Source organism: Salvelinus namaycush, unplaced genomic scaffold, assembly GCF_016432855.1.
Source record: "Salvelinus namaycush isolate Seneca unplaced genomic scaffold, SaNama_1.0 Scaffold744, whole genome shotgun sequence".
NCBI classification, from domain to species: Eukaryota; Metazoa; Chordata; class Actinopteri; order Salmoniformes; family Salmonidae; genus Salvelinus; species Salvelinus namaycush.
In genome coordinates this window covers 106,429-125,437 of record NW_024061469.1, presented here as the reverse complement: position 1 = coordinate 125,437, position 19,009 = coordinate 106,429, and the positions used below count along the sequence as shown (strand labels likewise).

General features: G+C 48.3%; 1 protein-coding gene across 1 annotated transcript in view; it reads right to left on the bottom strand.

Annotated features, from left to right (window-relative positions):
• Positions 1-723: 723 nt before the first annotated feature.
• Positions 724-19,009, bottom strand: part of ice1 (KIAA0947-like (H. sapiens)) — a 42,585-nt gene continuing 24,299 nt past the window's right edge. Inside the window, exons 15-21 of the mRNA XM_038987490.1 lie at positions 17,228-19,009; positions 16,195-16,363; positions 9,856-10,016; positions 9,493-9,683; positions 8,042-8,142; positions 7,838-7,936; positions 724-2,794 (exon numbers count right to left, since the gene is read on the bottom strand). The exon at positions 17,228-19,009 is cut by the window's right edge and continues 2,282 nt beyond it. Of these exons, the coding sequence (XP_038843418.1) occupies positions 2,613-2,794; positions 7,838-7,936; positions 8,042-8,142; positions 9,493-9,683; positions 9,856-10,016; positions 16,195-16,363; positions 17,228-19,009 (2,685 nt within the window). The 3' untranslated portion in view covers positions 724-2,612. The remainder of the gene's footprint in view (positions 2,795-7,837; positions 7,937-8,041; positions 8,143-9,492; positions 9,684-9,855; positions 10,017-16,194; positions 16,364-17,227) is intronic.

Sequence of the window (19,009 nt, the reverse complement as noted above, 5' to 3'; positions counted from 1 at the left end):
CAGCACCATATCACCAGGTAACATTCTGATGATGTTGTCTAGCAGCACCATATCACCAGGTAACATTCTGAGTATGTTGTCTATCACTAGCAGCACCATATCACCAGGTAACATTCTGAGTATGTGTAAATGTACTTGGTAAATAAAGGTGATTCTGAAAAGAACACGTTAGCTTTTTTTAATGGACAGGCTTTTCCCCACTATCCCCATTTAGTTTGACTGGTCAGTAATAATAACCTTTTAAAGGTCAAGACAGAGCAGTGGCATGGAAGGATGATGGATGATTGGTGTATGAATGCTGGATGGATGATGAATGATGGATGGATGAATGGATGATGAATGCTGGATGGATGAATGCTGGATGGATGATGAATGATGAATGAATGATGAATGCTGGATGGATGATGAATGATGGATGCTGGATGGATGATGAATGATGAATGCTGGATGGATGATGAATGCTGGATGCTGGATGGATGCTGGATGGATGATGAATGATGGATGCTGGATGGATGAATGCTGGATGGATGCTGGATGATGAATGCTGGATGGATGAATGCTGGATGGATGATGAATGATGGATGCTGGATGGATGAATGCTGGATGGATGATCAATGTGGAGAAGGAGAGCAGTCCTCCATGAGACAATAATTGGATCATATTATGATGGATAATGTGGAGAAGGAGAGCAGCCTTCCATGAGACAATAATTGGATCATATTATTAAACAAATGCTTACCTGTTAGATTTTAATTTGTCAAATTAAATAGAAATAGGCTCTGTAACAGTGAACATTTACAAAACATTTACAGAAGCAGGGACATTTATATTGTACACAACGAGCGTCACAAAACAAGATCTGAACATCATATTTACAAAGTCATGCTTCACATATAGAACAGAAAACAGAGCATCAAGGGGAACGTAATGAGTTAACCAACAGATCAATAACACGATCATTAAAACGAGTCCCAGAAGTTCAGTCCACAGCAGGGTTCAAGGTGTCAGATCTAAAAGGACCTAGGGGTTAGGGGCTAGGAGCTAGGGGCTAAACGAGAAGTTCAGTCCACAGCAGGGTTCAAGGTGTCAGATCTAAAAGGACCTAGGGGTTAGGGGCTAGGAGCTAGGGGCTAAACGAGAAGTTCAGTCCACAGCAGGGTTCAAGGTGTCAGATCTAAAAGGACCTAGGGGTTAGGGGTTAGGGGCTAGGAGCTAGGGGCTAAACGAGTCCCAGAAGTTCAGTCCACAGCAGGGTTCAAGGTGTCAGATCTAAAAGGACCTAGGGGTTAGGGGTTAGGGGCTAGGAGCTAGGGGCTAAACGAGTCCCAGACGTTCAGTCCACAGCAGGGTTCAAGGTGTCAGATCTAAAAGGACCTAGGGGTTAGGGGCTAGGAGCTAGGGGCTAAACGAGAAGTTCAGTCCACAGCAGGGTTCAAGGTGTCAGATCTAAAAGGACCTAGGGGTTAGGGGTTAGGGGCTAAACGAGAAGTTCAGTCCACAGCAGGGTTCAAGGTGTCAGATCTAAAAGGACCTAGGGGTTAGGGGCTAGGAGCTAGGGGCTAAACGAGAAGTTCAGTCCACAGCAGGGTTCAAGGTGTCAGATCTAAAAGGACCTAGGGGTTAGGGGCTAGGAGCTAGGGGCTAAACGAGTCCCAGAAGTTCAGTCCACAGCAGGGTTCAAGGTGTCAGATCTAAAAGGACCTAGGGGTTAGGGGCTAGGAGCTAGGGGCTAAACGAGTCCCAGAAGTTCAGTCCACAGCAGGGTTCAAGGTGTCAGATCTAAAAGGTATGGATAGGTAACAGCTAAATGGATGCTGCTTCACCTTGCCCTCTGATAGGCAACATTCTTGGACCTAGGAAATCCTTTCAGATCTGTACAAGTGGCAATGTACCTAGGGGTTAGGAGCTAGGGTTAGGAGCTAGGGGTTAGGAGCTAGGGGTTAGGAGCTAGGGTTAGGGGTGTGGAGGTGTTAAGGACTAGGGGTTAGGAGCTAGGGGTTAGGAAATAGGGGTTAGGAAATAGGGGTTAGGAAATAGGGGTTAGGGGTGTGGAGGTGTTAAGGACTAGGGGTTAGGAGCTAGGGGTTAGGAATAGGGGTTAGGAGCTAGGGGTTAGGGGTGTGGAGGTGTTAAGGACTAGGGGTTAGGAAATAGGGGTTAGGAAATAGGGGTTAGGAAATAGGGGTTAGGGGTGTGGAGGTGTTAAGGACTAGGGGTTAGGAGCTAGGGATTAGGAGCTAGGGGTTAAGAACTAGGGGTTTAGGACTAGGGGTTAAGGACTAGGGGTTAAGGGTGTGAGGGGTTAAGGACTAGGGATTAGGAGCTAGGGATTAGGAGCTAGGGGTTAAGAACTAGGGGTTTAGGACTAGGGGTTAAGGACTAGGGGTTAAGGACTAGGGGTTAGGGGTGTGGAGGGGTTAAGAGCTAGGGATTAGGAGCTAGGGATCAGGAGCTAGGGGTTAAGGACTAGGGGTTAAGAGCTAGGGATTAGGAGCTAGGAATTAGGAGCTAGGGATTAGGAGTGTGGAGGGGTTAAGGACTAGGGATTAGGAGCTAGAGGTTAGGAGTGTGTAGCTGTTAAGGACTAGGGATTAGGAGCTAGGTTTTAGGGACTAGGGTTTGATGTGTCGGCAGAGCGAGGCGATCTGTGTGATGCAGCTGGTGACAGCGGGGGGGACGGGCTGGGTGGTCTCTCCTCGCCATGACGCCAGCGCAGCCAGAGCCTCCTTGGGGTTGCTAGGCGACAGGTCATAGACGGTGTAGACAGCTGCCAGCTGGACCTCCCAGGGAACACCTGGAAATGACATCACAGAGACTCATTGGTTGGCCATCTGTCCAATACAGACACACAGATCTGTCCAGTCTCATCTGTAAAAACAAAACAGAAAGTAATTCTGCTCAGATGAGACTGGACAGACGTCTGCCCAGTCCCGCCTGCCCAGTCCCGTCTGCCCAGTCCCGCCTGCCCAGTCCCGCCTGCCCAGTCCCGTCTGCCCAGTCCCGTCTGCCCAGTCCCGCCTGCCCAGTCCCGCCTGCCCAGTCTCATCTGAGCAGAATTACTTTTTGTTTTTAGCAGAAGAGTTAGGGTTACAGGTACATAGGTCCATGTATACAATTTCAGATATAAGTTTCTAATTTAGTCAGAAATGTGTTTTTATTGCACGCTAAAGTGTACTGTTAGCTAGCAAACGTTAGCTTGCTGGCTCGCTAGCTAACGCTACGTGTATGATCTTTGTAGTAATATTACTTGAATCAGAAATCCATTTGCATTGCTAGTTCTAGCCTAATGTTAGCTAGCTAACGTTGACCCTAGCCTGTTAGCTTTAGCTACCTGCAGATTCATACTACAGCCATGACAATGTTTGTATTGGTAGTAGTATGAGTTGGGATTATGCCGGGGTCATAGTTTAGCTAGCTAGCCACATGTCTAAAAACAAAATGGTTCCTCAACTGTAGTGTACGATATACCATTTTCTAGCTCTGAGTCTCTCCTTTCATCCAATGTAAAAAAAAAAAACACTATTTCAAATGTTGCTTCATAAGACCGAGTCGAGGCGGTCGGTCACATATTTCTCTCTATACTCCGCCAGGGGGCAGACCAATCATGTGTAAACCAATTTAAGACGGGGCGAAATGCTAGTGCCTGTAAATGTAAAGTTTGGTACGGAGAGTCCCTCTACTTCTGTCCCTCTTTTTAAGTGTATTCATTTTATCCGGGATCGTTTACCTCGTCATATACATTTAGAAATCACACTATGAATTTCATTCTAAATAGCCAGAAGGGAGAGACAAGGGAAGCATTAAACTACACACATTCAGCCCTGGCAGTATATTCATCCTGACAAGGGAAGCATTAAACTACACACATTCAGCCCTGGCAGTATATTCATCCTGACAAGGGAAGCATTAAACTACACACATTCAGCCCTGGCAGTATATTCATCCTGACAAGGGAAGCATTAAACTACACACATTCAGCCCTGGCAGTATATTCATCCTGACAAGGGAAGCATTAAACTACACACATTCAGCCCTGGCAGTATATTCATCCTGACAAGGGAAGCATTAAACTACACACATTCAGCCCTGGCAGTATATTCATCCTGACAAGGGAAGCATTAAACTACACACATTCAGCCCTGGCAGTATATTCATCCTGACAAGGGAAGCATTAAACTACACACATTCAGCCCTGGCAGTATATTCATCCTGACAAGGGAAGCATTAAACTACACACATTCAGCCCTGGCAGTATATTCATCCTGACAAGGGAAGCATTAGACTACACACATTCAGCCCTGGCAGTATATTCATCCTGACAAGGGAAGCATTAAACTACACACATTCAGCCCTGGCAGTATATTCATCCTGACAAGGGAAGCATTAAACTACACACATTCAGCCCTGGCAGTATATTCATCCTGACAAGGGAAGCATTAAACTACACACATTCAGCCCTGGCAGTATATTCATCCTGACAAGGGAAGCATTAGACTACCCACATTCAGCCCTGGCAGTATATTCATCCTGACAAGGGAAGCATTAGACTACACACATTCAGCCCTGGCAGTATATTCATCCTGACAAGGGAAGCATTAAACTACACACATTCAGCCCTGGCAGTATATTCACCCTGACAAGGGAAGCATTAAACTACACACACTCAGCCCTGGCAGTATATTCATCCTGACAAGGGAAGCATTAAACTACACACATTCAGCCCTGGCAGTATATTCATCCTGACAAGGGAAGCATTAACCTCCACACATTCAGCCCTGGCAGTATATTCATCCTGACAAGGGAAGCATTAAATTACACACATTCAGCCCTGGCAGTATATTCATCCTGACAAGGGAAGCATTAAATTACACACATTCAGCCCTGGCAGTATATTCATCCTGACAAGGGAAGCATTAAACTACACACATTCAGCCCTTGCAGTATATTCATCCTGACAAGGGAAGCATTAAATTACACACATTCAGCCCTGGCAGTATATTCATCCTGACAAGGGAAGCATTAAACTACACACATTCAGCCCTGGCAGTATATTCATCCTGACAAGGGAAGCATTAAACTACACACATTCAGCCCTGGCAGTATATTCATCCTGACAAGGGAAGCATTAAACTACACACATTCAGCCCTGGCAGTATATTCATCCTGACAAGGGAAGCATTAAACTACACACACTCGGCCCTGGCAGTATATTCATCCTGACAAGGGAAGCATGAAACTACACACATTCGGCCCTGGCAGTATATTCATCCTGACAAGGGAAGCATTAAACTACACACATTCAGCCCTGGCAGTATATTCATCCTGACAAGGGAAGCATTAAACTACACACATTCAGCCCTGGCAGTATATTCATCCTGACAAGGGAAGCATTAAACTACACACACTCAGCCCTGGCAGTATATTCATCCTGACAAGGGAAGCATTAAACTACACACATTCAGCCCTGGCAGTATATTCATCCTGACAAGGGAAGCATTAAACTACACACATTCAGCCCTGGCAGTATATTCATCCTGCCAAGGGAAGCATTAAACTACACACATTCAGCCCTGGCAGTATATTCATCCTGACAAGGGAAGCATTAAACTACACACACTCAGCCCTGGCAGTATATTCATCCTGACAAGGGAAGCATTAAACTACACACATTCAGCCCTGGCAGTATATTCACCCTGACAAGGGAAGCATTAAACTACACACATTCAGCCCTGGCAGTATATTCATCCTGACAAGGGAAGCATTAAACTACACACATTCAGCCCTGGCAGTATATTCATCCTGACAAGGGAAGCATTAAACTACACACATTCAGCCCTGGCAGTATATTCATCCTGACAAGGGAAGCATTAAACTACACACATTCAGCCCCGGCAGTATATTCACCCTGACAAGGGAAGCATTAAACTACACACATTCAGCCCTGGCAGTATATTCATCCTGACAAGGGAAGCATTAAACTACACACACTCAGCCCTGGCAGTATATTCATCCTGACAAGGGAAGCATTAAACTACACACATTCAGCCACGGCAGTATATTCATCCTGACAAGGGAAGCATTAAACTACACACATTCAGCCCTGGCAGTATATTCATCCTGACAAGGGAAGCATTAAACTACACACATTCAGCCCTGGCAGTATATTCATCCTGACAAGGGAAGCATTAAACTACACACATTCAGCCCTGGCAGTATATTCATCCTGACAAGGGAAGCATTAAATTACACACATTCAGCCCTGGCAGTATATTCATCCTGACAAGGGAAGCATTAAACTACACACATTCAGCCCTGGCAGTATATTCATCCTGACAAGGGAAGCATTAAACTACACACATTCAGCCCCGGCAGTATATTCACCCTGACAAGGGAAGCATTAAACTACACACATTCAGCCCTGGCAGTATATTCATCCTGACAAGGGAAGCATTAAACTACACACATTCAGCCCTGGCAGTATATTCACCCTGACAAGGGAAGCATTAAACTACAGACATTCAGCCCTGGCAGTATATTCATCCTGACAAGGGAAGCATTAAACTACACACATTCAGCCCTGGCAGTATATTCATCCTGCCAATAGATATTCTGCCGGGGCCTCCCGGGTGGCGCAGTGGTCTAAGGCACTGCATTGCAGTGCTAGCTGTGCCACCACAGACTCTGGGTTCGAGCCCAGGCTCTGTCGCAGCCGGCCGCGACCGGGAGGCTCAGGGGGCACAATTGGCCCAGCGTTGTCTGGGTTAGCGACTCCTGTGGCGGGCTGGGCGCAGTGCACGCTGACCAGGTCGCCAGGTGTACGGTGTTTCCTCCGACACATTGGTGTGGCTGGCTTCCGGGTTGGATGCGTGCTGTGTTAAGAAGCAGTGCGGCTTGGTTGGGTTGTGTTTTGGAGGACGCATTGCTCTCGACCTTCGCCTCTCCCGAGCCCGTACGGGAGTTGTAGCGATGAGACAGTAAGACAGTAACTACTAACAATTGGATACCACGAAATAGGGGAGAAAAACAAAGAAAAAACTAAAGATATTCTGCCGGTTAAAGCGACGGGGACGTTAGTCCGTCTGAGCAGAATGACTGGCGTTAGTCCGTCTGAGCAGAATGACTGGCGTTAGTCCGTCTGAGCAGAATGACTGGCGTTAGTCCGTCTGAGCAGAATGACTGGCGTTAGTCCGTCTGAGCAGAATGACTGGCGTTAGTCCGTCTGAGCAGAATGACTGGCGTTAGTCCGTCTGAGCAGAATGACTGGCGTTAGTCCGTCTGAGCAGAATGACTGGCGTTAGTCCGTCTGAGCAGAATGACTGGCGTTAGTCCGTCTGAGCAGAATGACTGGCGTTAGTCCGTCTGAGCAGAATGACTGGCGTTAGTCCGTCTGAGCAGAATGACTGACGTTAGTCCGTCTGAGCAGAATGACTGACGTTAGTCCGTCTGAGCAGAATGACTGACGTTAGTCCGTCTGAGCAGAATGACTGACGTTAGTCCGTCTCAGTAGAATGACTGACGTTAGTCCGTCTGAGCAGAATGACTGACGTTAGTCCGTCTGAGCAGAATGACTGACGTTAGTCCGTCTGAGCAGAATGACTGACGTTAGTCCGTCTGAGCAGAATGACTGGCGTTAGTCCGTCTGAGCAGAATGACTGGCGTTAGTCCGTCTGAGCAGAATGACTGGCGTTAGTCCGTCTGAGCAGAATGACTGGCGTTAGTCCGTCTGAGCAGAATGACTGGCGTTAGTCCGTCTGAGCAGAATGACTGGCGTTAGTCCGTCTGAGCAGAATGACTGATGATATAGAGGAACCATTTCAGAAGCTTCCCAGTAGATTACCTTCTGACCGTCCATGTCTGGCGAACGTGTTGATGACCCTGGCGATGTTCTTCACAGACGAGCCACATCGCTCCTTTATCCCCAGCTGCCCAAAGCGTCCTAACGAGGTGGTTCTCAGGGTTACGCTTCATTGGTCAGTACAAATTATATATATTTTTTAAAGTGTTTGATGAAACAATTCTACACAGAACAAACTCCACCCACCTATGAGTCTGAGGACTGCAGCCACAGTGACATCCTGGATGGGAGTTTGTCTGGATCTGGGCTGGGTCACCCAGGAGTTCATTACCGGCCACAGCTCTTTACTTTAAACAGGAAGACAAAGAACAGTCTGTCATGATGTCTCTATATCCACTGCACTACCCATCATACTGTATCTACTGTCTACAGTCTGTCATGTCTCTATCCACTGCACTACCCATCATACTGTATCTACTGTCTACAGTCTGTCATGTCTCTATCCACTGCACTACCCATCATACTGTATCTACTGTCTACAGTCTGTCATGTCTCTATCCACTGCACTACCCATCATACTGTATCTACTGTCTACAGTCTGTCATGTCTCTATCCACTGCACTACCCATCATACTGTATCTACTGTCTAGTCTGTCATGTCTCTATCCACTGCACTACCCATCATACTGTATCTACTGTCTACAGTCTGTCATGTCTCTATCCACTGCACTACCCATCATACTGTATCTACTGTCTACAGTCTGTCATGTCTCTATCCACTGCACTACCCATCATACTGTATCTACTGTCTACAGTCTGTCATGTCTCTATCCACTGCACTACCCATCATACTGTATCTACTGTCTACAGTCTGTCATGTTGTCTCTATATCCACTGCATCTACTGTCTACAGTCTGTCATGTTGTCTCCATGTCCACTGCATCTACTGTCTACAGTCTGTCATGTTGTCTCCATGTCCACTGCAGTGTGCTAGCCATGCTAATCGCTAGCCATGCTAATCGAAGCCTATGTTAAAGATGTACTATGCAGAAATCTCTCCGCCATTTTCTGGTTGCTAAAATTCTAAGTTTGATTGTTTTTGTGACCAAATAAAGCCTGTACAGTGTAGAGAATCATTGTACCATCTAAATCGCTGTTTCTTTTCTAGAACCATATTTTCCATAACTGTTTACAGCTGGTGTACAAAACTGAAAGTAAAAAGACGCAAAAATTTTACTTAAGCCCGGAAGCATAGAAATAGTGACATAGAACAGATCTACCTCTTCTTAGACTGGCTTTCAATGAGAATGACAGATCTGTAACACATAGAACAGATCTACCTCTTCTTAGACTGGCTTTCAATGAGAACGACAGATCTATAACTCACATTTCTATGTGAATTTGGTGAGGTCACCTAAAAAGTGACATCTACAGTCTAAGTCAATGGAGCTAACTGCCTGAGTTGGCTACATAAATTATCTAACCATCTTCAACGGTTCACAAAATCATTTTTAGGTTGGCCCCCCCCCCCCCCCACATGCTGTCTAGCTAGATTAATATTTATCTGGATGGTCATAATGACATTAAAGAGTTTACTAAATGTATGCGTCTGGTTTCGTCTTCATTGTTTTGTTAGCCGGTGAATTTCAGTCCAGCTGTGGCAGTCAACAACAACCAATAGCAGGCCTGCTTTCTACCTCAGTAGGTTGTCATGGGTCCACTGCCAGTGTGTTTGAGAGCAGAGCAGCTCCAGGGCGAAGATGTGTTGCCAGGCAACAGGGTTCAGGTCCTCTCCCTGTCGCGGGTGTTTCTGGAAGGTCATCTCAGCTGCATCTCTGACGGACGTCAACGTACGGGACACCAACTGATCAACGTCACTAGGAGGACTCTGGGGACACAGACATGGCAGGAAGTCAAAACTCACAATACACAAACAGGAAATGGCCTTCTCAGTGACAGAATACTGACAACTCTTCCCTCTGTTAATTGATCAAAAGGTGGAGACCAATAGATCCATAACCTGTTCATGACCACAGACCAAGCGTATAGAGATGCCATACCTTCTCCCATCCCAGGTAAGCAGTTAGGCAGTGGAGCACCTCTCCTTGAGCTTTGACCTTGGTGACCGTGTGGATGGCCTGGCACACTACAGTCCTGCAGGAGAACACATTGGGCCACGTGGTCACCATGAACAGAACCAGCTTGGCTGACTCGGGCAAATCTGGGGGGGGGGGGGGACAAGAACAGAAACAAAGTCAACTCGGGCTGTGGAGTCACGTCAGTCGACTCGGGCTGTGGAGTCACGTCAGTCAACTCAAGCTGTAAGCAGCTGTAAACGTCAGTCAACTCAAGCTATTCAATGAAGCCATGTTACCTTCTCTAAGGACGCCGTAGGCCAGGATGTGTTTATAAAAAATAAATAAAATGTAACCCCTTTTTTCTCCCCAATTTCGTGGTATCCAATTGGTAGTAGGGTCAGTCTTGTCTCATCACTGCAACTCCCGTACGGACTCGGGAGAGGTCGAGAGCCATGCGTCCTCCGAAACACAAGCCAACCAAGCCGCACTGCTTCTTAACACAGCGCGCATCCAACCCGGAAGCCAGCCGCACCAATGTGTCGGAGGAAACACCGTACACCTGGCCCCCTTGGTTAGCGTGCACTGCGCCCGGCCCGCCACAGGAGTCGCTAGTGCGCGATGAGACAAGGATATCCCTACCGGCCAAACCCTCCCCTAACCCGGACGAAGCTGGGACAATTGTGCGCCGCCCCATGGACCTCCCGGTCGCGGCCGGCTGCGACAGAGCCTGGGCTCGAACCCAGAATCTCTGGTGGCACAGCTAGCACTGCGATGCAGTGCCTTAGACAACTGCGCCACCCGGGAGGACCTTAGGTCAGGATGTGTTACCTTCTCTAAGGACACCGTAGGCCAGGATGTGTTACCTTCTCTAAGGACACCGTAGGCCAGGATGTGTTACCTTCTCTAAGGATGATGTAGGCCAGGATGTGTTACCTTCTCTAAGGATGCTGTAGGCCAGGATGTGTTACCTTCTCTAAGGACACCGTAGGCCAGGATGTGTTACCTTCTCTAAGGATGATGTAGGCCAGGATGTGTTACCTTCTCTAAGGATGATGTAGGCCAGGATGTGCTACCTTCTCTAAGGACACCGTAGGCCAGGATGTGCTACCTTCTCTAAGGACACCGTAACCCAGGATGTGTTACCTTCTCTAAGGACACCGTAGGCCAGGATGTGTTACCTTCTCTAAGGATGATGTAGGCCAGGATGTGTTACCTTCTCTAAGGATGCTGTAGGCCAGGATGTGTTACCTTCTCTAAGGACGTCGTAGGCCAGGATGTGTTACCTTCTCTAAGGACGCCGTAACCCAGGATATGTTACCTTCTCTAAGGATGATGTAGGCCAGGATGTGTTACCTTCTCTAAGGACGCCGTAACCCAGGATGTGTTACCTTCTCTAAGGATGCTGTAGGCCAGGATGTGTTACCTTCTCTAAGGACACCGTAACCCAGGATGTGTTACCTTCTCTAAGGACGTCGTAGGCCAGGATGTGTTACCTTCTCTAAGGACGCCGTAACCCAGGATATGTTACCTTCTCTAAGGACGCCGTAACCCAGGATGTGTTACCTTCTCTAAGGACGCTGTAGGCCAGGATGTGTTACCTTCTCTAAGGACGCTGTAGGCCAGGATGTGTTACCTTCTCTAAGGACGCTGTAGGCCAGGATGTGTTACCTTCTCTAAGGATGCCGTAGGCCAGGATGTGTTACCTTCTCTAAGGATGCTGTAGGCCAGGATGTGTTACCTTCTCTAAGGATGCCGTAGGCCAGGATGTGTTACCTTCTCTAAGGATGCTGTAGGCCAGGATGTGTTACCTTCTCTAAGGATGCTGTAGGCCAGGATGTGTTACCTTCTCTAAGGACGCTGTAACCCAGGATGTGTTACCTTCTCTAAGGATGCTGTAGGCCAGGATGTGTTACCTTCTCTAAGGACGCTGTAGGCCAGGATATGTTACCTTCTCTAAGGATGCTGTAGGCCAGGATGTGTTACCTTCTCTAAGGACGCTGTAGGCCAGGATATGTTACCTTCTCTAAGGATGCTGTAGGCCAGGATGTGTTACCTTCTCTAAGGACACCGTAACCCAGGATATGTTACCTTCTCTAAGGATGCTGTAGGCCAGGATGTGTTACCTTCTCTAAGGACACCGTAACCCATGATATGTTACCTTCTCTAAGGATGCTGTAGGCCAGGATATGTTACCTTCTCTAAGGATGATGTAGGCCAGGATGTGTTACCTTCTCTAAGGACGCCGTAGGCCAGGATGTGTTACCTTCTCTAAGGACGTCGTAACCCAGGATGTGTTACCTTCTCTAAGGACACCGTAACCCAGGATGTGTTACCTTCTCTAAGGATGATGTAGGCCAGGATGTGTTACCTTCTCTAAGGATGCCGTAACCCAGGATGTGTTACCTTCTCTAAGGACGCCGTAGGCCAGGATGTGTTACCTTCTATAAGGATGATGTAGGCCAGGATGTGTTACCTTCTCTAAGGACGCTGTAGGCCAGGATGTGTTACCTTCTCTAAGGACGCTGTAGGCCAGGATGTGTTACCTTCTCTAAGGACGCTGTAGGCCAGGATGTGTTACCTTCTCTAAGGACGCTGTAGGCCAGGATGTGTTACCTTCTCTAAGGACGCTGTAGGCCAGGATGTGTTACCTTCTCTAAGGACGCTGTAGGCCAGGATGTGTTACCTTCTCTAAGGACGCTGTAGGCCAGGATGTGTTACCTTCTCTAAGGACACCGTAGGCCAGGATGTGTTACCTTCTATAAGGATGATGTAGGCCAGGATGTGTTACCTTCTCTAAGGATGCCGTAACCCAGGATGTGTTACCTTCTCTAAGGACGCCGTAGGCCAGGATGTGTTACCTTCTCTAAGGATGATGTAGGCCAGGATGTGTTACCTTCTCTAAGGATGCTGTAGGCCAGGATGTGTTACCTTCTCTAAGGACGCTGTAGGCCAGGATGTGTTACCTTCTCTAAGGACGCTGTAGGCCAGGATGTGTTACCTTCTCTAAGGACGCTGTAGGCCAGGATGTGTTACCTTCTCTAAGGACGCTGTAGGCCAGGATGTGTTACCTTCTCTAAGGACGCTGTAGGCCAGGATGTGTTACCTTCTCTAAGGACGCTGTAGGCCAGGATGTGTTACCTTCTCTAAGGACGCTGTAGGCCAGGATGTGTTACCTTCTCTAAGGACACCGTAGGCCAGGATGTGTTACCTTCTCTAAGGATGATGTAGGCCAGGATGTGTTACCTTCTCTAAGGACGCCGTAGGCCAGGATGTGCTACCTTCTCTAAGGATGATGTAGGCCAGGATGTGCTACCTTCTCTAAGGATGATGTAGGCCAGGATGTGTTACCTTCTCTAAGGATGATGTAGGCCAGGATGTGTTACCTTCTCTAAGGACGCCGTAGGCCAGGATGTGTTACCTTCTCTAAGGACGCCGTAGGCCAGGATGTGTTACCTTCTCTAAGGATGCTGTAGGTCAGGATGTGTTACCTTCTCTAAGGACACCGTAGGCCAGGATGTGTTACCTTCTCTAAGGATGATGTAGGCCAGGATGTGTTACCTTCTCTAAGCACACCGTAGGCCAGGATGTGCTACCTTCTCTAAGGACGCTGTAGGCCAGGATATGTTACCTTCTCTAAGGACGCCGTAACCCAGGATGTGTTACCTTCTCTAAGGATGCTGTAGGCCAGGATGTGTTACCTTCTCTAAGGACACCGTAGGCCAGGATGTGTTACCTTCTCTAAGGACGCTGTAGGCCAGGATGTGTTACCTTCTCTAAGGACGCCGTAGGCCAGGATGTGTTACCTTCTCTAAGGATGCTGTAGGCCAGGATGTGTTACCTTCTCTAAGGATGCCGTAGGCCAGGATGTGTTACCTTCTCTAAGGACGCTGTAACCCAGGATGTGTTACCTTCTCTAAGGATGCTGTAGGCCAGGATGTGTTACCTTCTCTAAGGACACCGTAACCCAGGATATGTTACCTTCTCTAAGGATGCTGTAGGCCAGGATATGTTACCTTCTCTAAGGATGATGTAGGCCAGGATGTGTTACCTTCTCTAAGGACGCCGTAGGCCAGGATGTGTTACCTTCTCTAAGGACGTCGTAACCCAGGATGTGTTACCTTCTCTAAGGACACCGTAACCCAGGATGTGTTACCTTCTCTAAGGATGATGTAGGCCAGGATGTGTTACCTTCTCTAAGGATGCCGTAACCCAGGATGTGTTACCTTCTCTGAGGACACCGTAGGCCAGGATGTGTTACCTTCTCTGAGGACGTCGTAACCCAGGATGTGCTACCTTCTCTAAGGATGCTGTAGGCCAGGATGTGTTACCTTCTCTAAGGACACCGTAGGCCAGGATGTGTTACCTTCTCTAAGGACGCCGTAGGCCAGGATGTGTTACCTTCTATAAGGATGATGTAGGCCAGGATGTGTTACCTTCTCTAAGGACGCTGTAGGCCAGGATGTGTTACCTTCTCTAAGGATGATGTAGGCCAAGATGTGTTACCTTCTCTAAGGATGATGTAGGCCAGGATGTGCTACCTTCTCTAAGGACACCGTAGGCCAGGATGTGTTACCTTCTCTAAGGACGCCGTAGGCCAGGATGTGTTACCTTCTCTAAGGATGATGTAGGCCAGGATGTGCTACCTTCTCTAAGGATGATGTAGGCCAGGATGTGTTACCTTCTCTAAGCACACCGTAGGCCAGGATGTGCTACCTTCTCTAAGGATGCTGTAGGTCAGGATGTGTTACCTTCTCTAAGGACGCCGTAACCCAGGATGTGTTACCTTCTCTAAGGACACCGTAACCCAGGATGTGTTACCTTCTCTAAGGATGATGTAGGCCAGGATGTGTTACCTTCTCTAAGGATGCCGTAACCCAGGATGTGTTACCTTCTCTGAGGACACCGTAGGCCAGGATGTGTTACCTTCTCTAAGGATGATGTAGGCCAGGATGTGTTACCTTCTCTAAGGATGCCGTAACCCAGGATGTGTTACCTTCTCTGAGGACACCGTAGGCCAGGATGTGTTACCTTCTCTAAGGACGCCGTAACCCAGGATGTGTTACCTTCTCTAAGGATGCCGTAGGCCAGGATATGTTACCTTCTCTAAGGATGCCGTAACCCAGGATGTGTTACCTTCTCTAAGGACGCTGTAGGCCAGGATATGTTACCTTCTCTAAGGACGCCGTAACCCAGGATGTGTTACCTTCTCTAAGGATGCTGTAGGCCAGGATGTGTTACCTTCTCTAAGGACACCGTAGGCCAGGATGTGTTACCTTCTCTAAGGATGCTGTAGGCCAGGATGTGTTACCTTCTCTAAGGACGCCGTAACCCAGGATGTGTTACCTTCTCTAAGGACGCTGTAGGCCAGGATGTGTTACCTTCTCTAAGGACGCCGTAGGCCAGGATGTGTTACCTTCTCTAAGGACGCTGTAGGCCAGGATATGTTACCTTCTCTAAGGACGCCGTAACCCAGGATGTGTTACCTTCTCTAAGGATGCTGTAGGCCAGGATGTGTTACCTTCTCTAAGGACACCGTAGGCCAGGATGTGTTACCTTCTCTAAGGATGCTGTAGGCCAGGATGTGTTACCTTCTCTAAGGATGCCGTAGGCCAGGATGTGTTACCTTCTCTAAGGATGCTGTAACCCAGGATGTTACCTTCTCTAAGGACGCTGTAGGCCAGGATGTGTTACCTTCTCTAAGGATGCTGTAGGCCAGGATGTGTTACCTTCTCTAAGGATGATGTAGGCCAGGATGTGTTACCTTCTCTAAGGACACCGTAGGCCAGGATGTGTTACCTTCTCTAAGGATGCTGTAGGCCAGGATGTGTTACCTTCTCTAAGGACGCCGTAGGCCAGGATGTGCTACCTTCTCTAAGGACGCCGTAACCGAGGATGTGTTACCTTCTCTAAGGACGCCGTAGGCCAGGATGTGTTACCTTCTCTAAGGACGCTGTAGGCCAGGATGTGTTACCTTCTCTAAGGACACCGTAGGCCAGGATGTGTTACCTTCTCTAAGGACACCGTAGGCCAGGATGTGTTACCTTCTCTAAGGACACCGTAGGCCAGGATGTGTTACCTTCTCTAAGGACGCTGTAGGCCAGGATGTGTTACCTTCTCTAAGGATGCTGTAGGCCAGGATGTGTTACCTTCTCTAAGGACGCCGTAGGCCAGGATGTGTTACCTTCTCTAAGGACGCTGTAGGCCAGGATGTGTTACCTTCTCTAAGGACGCCGTAGGCCAGGATGTGTTACCTTCTCTAAGGACGCTGTAGGCCAGGATGTGTTACCTTCTCTAAGGATGCTGTAGGCCAGGATGTGTTACCTTCTCTAAGGATGCTGTAGGCCAGGATATGTGCCCTGTCCCAGTCCCTCCTCTGTCGGCACAGAGCAGTGTAGACTCTAACCAGAGCCTGGAGGTGAGACCCAGGCAGCTCAGTCCTCTCAGTCTTCAGCTTCGTCAGCATCACCGACATCAGATCATCTGCCAGAGGCTAACAAGTCACAGGACAACCATGCACCAATGATTCCCAGGACAACCATGCACCAATGATTCACAGGACAACCATGCACCAATGATTCACAGGACAACCATGCACCAATGATTCACAGGACAACCATGCACCAATGATTCACAGGACAACCATGCACCAATGATTCACAGGACAACCATGCACCAATGATTCACAGGACAACCATGCACCAATGATTCACAGGACAACCATGCACCAATGATTCACAGGACAACCATGCACCAATGATTCACAGGACAACCATGCACCAATGATTCACAGGACAACCATGCACCAATGATTCACAGGACAACCATGCACCAATGATTCACAGGACAACCATGCACCAATGATTCACAGGACAACCATGCACCAATGATTCACAGGACAACCATGCACCAATGATTCACAGGACAACCATGCACCAATGATTCACAGGACAACCATGCACCAATGATTCACAGGACAACCATGCACCAATGATTCACAGGACAACCATGCACCAATGATTCACAGGACAACCATGCACCAATGATTCACAGGACAACCATGCACCAATGATTCACAGGACAACCATGTACCAATGATTCACAGGACAACCATGTAAGAGGTGTTTACGTCTACAAATTAAAAGGATACTTTAGGATCTCTGCTAGCAGATACCATAGACTTCTAGTCATTGTGCTAACGCTAATTAGCAATTGTGCTAGAGCTAGTTAGCAACTACGTTAAAACTACTCTGGGGATGTAAATAAAGGGTCTCATTGCCAAAATCCAGAAGCATACCTTTAAAAGATCCTAAGGTAAATATGCTATGTAGCCGAGGCAAAGCTGTACGTGACTAACCTGATTGTTTGAGAACTCAGAGAGGACCGCCTTCTCCTCATCCCGTAACACAGGCTTCCTAGACAGATTCCCAACAAACAGGTGGCTCTTGATGACAGGCAACAGGTCAAAACACTGGGCTGCTATCTTCTCTAAGGCCTGGGATACGGAGGCTTCGCCTGCTGGTTTCCCAACCAGTTTCTCCTTCTCTGTAGGCTGTGAAGAACTCCCATGTTGAGGTGTCCTGAGTAGTCGGTCCGGACTGGCTGATGTCATGGAAGATATCTCCTTAGTAGCAGGGCCGGCCGTCGCTCCAGCAGGGCCGGGAGAGCAGTTATCCAGCCTCAGTCTTTTGGCACTCTTTGGTAGAAGCATGTTGACTCCACTTCGCTTCCCTCTTTGCTCTGTTTTGGTGAAAGCCGTGGACGAGGAGTTGATGGTTTTGAAGCCAGATATCTGACTGACAGAGCTGCAGGGTGTTGTCCCCGTCTCAGCAGAAGACATACAGAGGTTTCCTCGGAGGATACTGAGAGTCCTGGCACGGGCAGACAGTTCTGGATACCTGCTGTCTAGAATCCTCATGGAGTTCTCCTGGGCGGGACTAGTGGAGGAAGAGGAGGGGCTGAAGGCAGGAAGTCTCCCTGGAACAGGTACAGCGTGTTTAGGAGTGGCTGAACCAAACTGTAGTGGTGAGGAAGGGGTGGTTCGAGACGGGGAGCTCAACATCTGACCATCAGGTGCTGTTTGGGACGCAACAGGTCCTTCCATTGGTGAGGGAAAGGACAGTTTACCAATCACCTGTCTTGGATTGCCAGGTTTTACCGGTCTCGGAGGAGTTACAGTGAGAGGCATCAGAAGAGGAGGTAACGGAGGACCCACTTCAAAGCGAACCTTCCCAATAGGAACTTTCCCTGTGGGTTCTGGGGAGTGGCCCACAGGCAAGGCTGCTGTGGGTTCTGGGAAGTGGCCCACAGGCAAGACTGCTGTGGGTTCTGGGGAGCGGCCCACAGACAAGACTGCTGGCCTGATCTCTTCCCTCATGTCAGGGCTGAGTCTTTCAATAATAACTTTACATGAAACGGTGGCCGTTTGCTGGCCGTCCCTGGGAGCCGCGCCGTCTTTCACTGAGCTGGTTTGGACTGTGTTTGATCTAACAAGACTCTTCCTGACACGCCTACTTCTAGTACTGATCATCTCAGTCTGGGCATTTCCACCTAGTTTCTCAGACCCTTCATCTGTCAGCTGGGACTCAGACCTTGACTCAGAGATGCAGTTGGTGGTTGTAGGATGCTTACGCTCAGCTTTCATATCCTGGTGTTGTAGAACATGGACTGGGCCATCACAATCTTTCAGCATCCCGTTGTTCAAAGGCTCGTCACTCTGTAACTCTGTAGGAGACGGTGGACTCCTCACGTCAGACCCTGGGTCTTCAGCATCTTTCTTTCCATTCATCCTCTTCGGTTGTGTACCAGATCTCAGGAGCTTCACGTTCACCACAGGGGAAAGACACATGGGACTATGTAACCTCTTGCATACTGTATGGTTTCTGCTACTCTGAGCGTTGTGTTTCGTTGCCTGGATGTCGTCATGGAGTTCAGAGTTCTTTACAAAGATCATTAAACTGGCAGGAGAGATGTGGACACTAGATTTTAGCAGAGGTGCTAGAGACTTCTGTTCAAATGATGATGATTCCTCTGCCCCAGAGGAATGCACCGTGGTGATGACTGTTGGTACTATACCGACATCCGTCAGTCCTTCCGTAGGATGACTGGGGGAGGCCAGTCCTTCTGTAGGATGACTGGG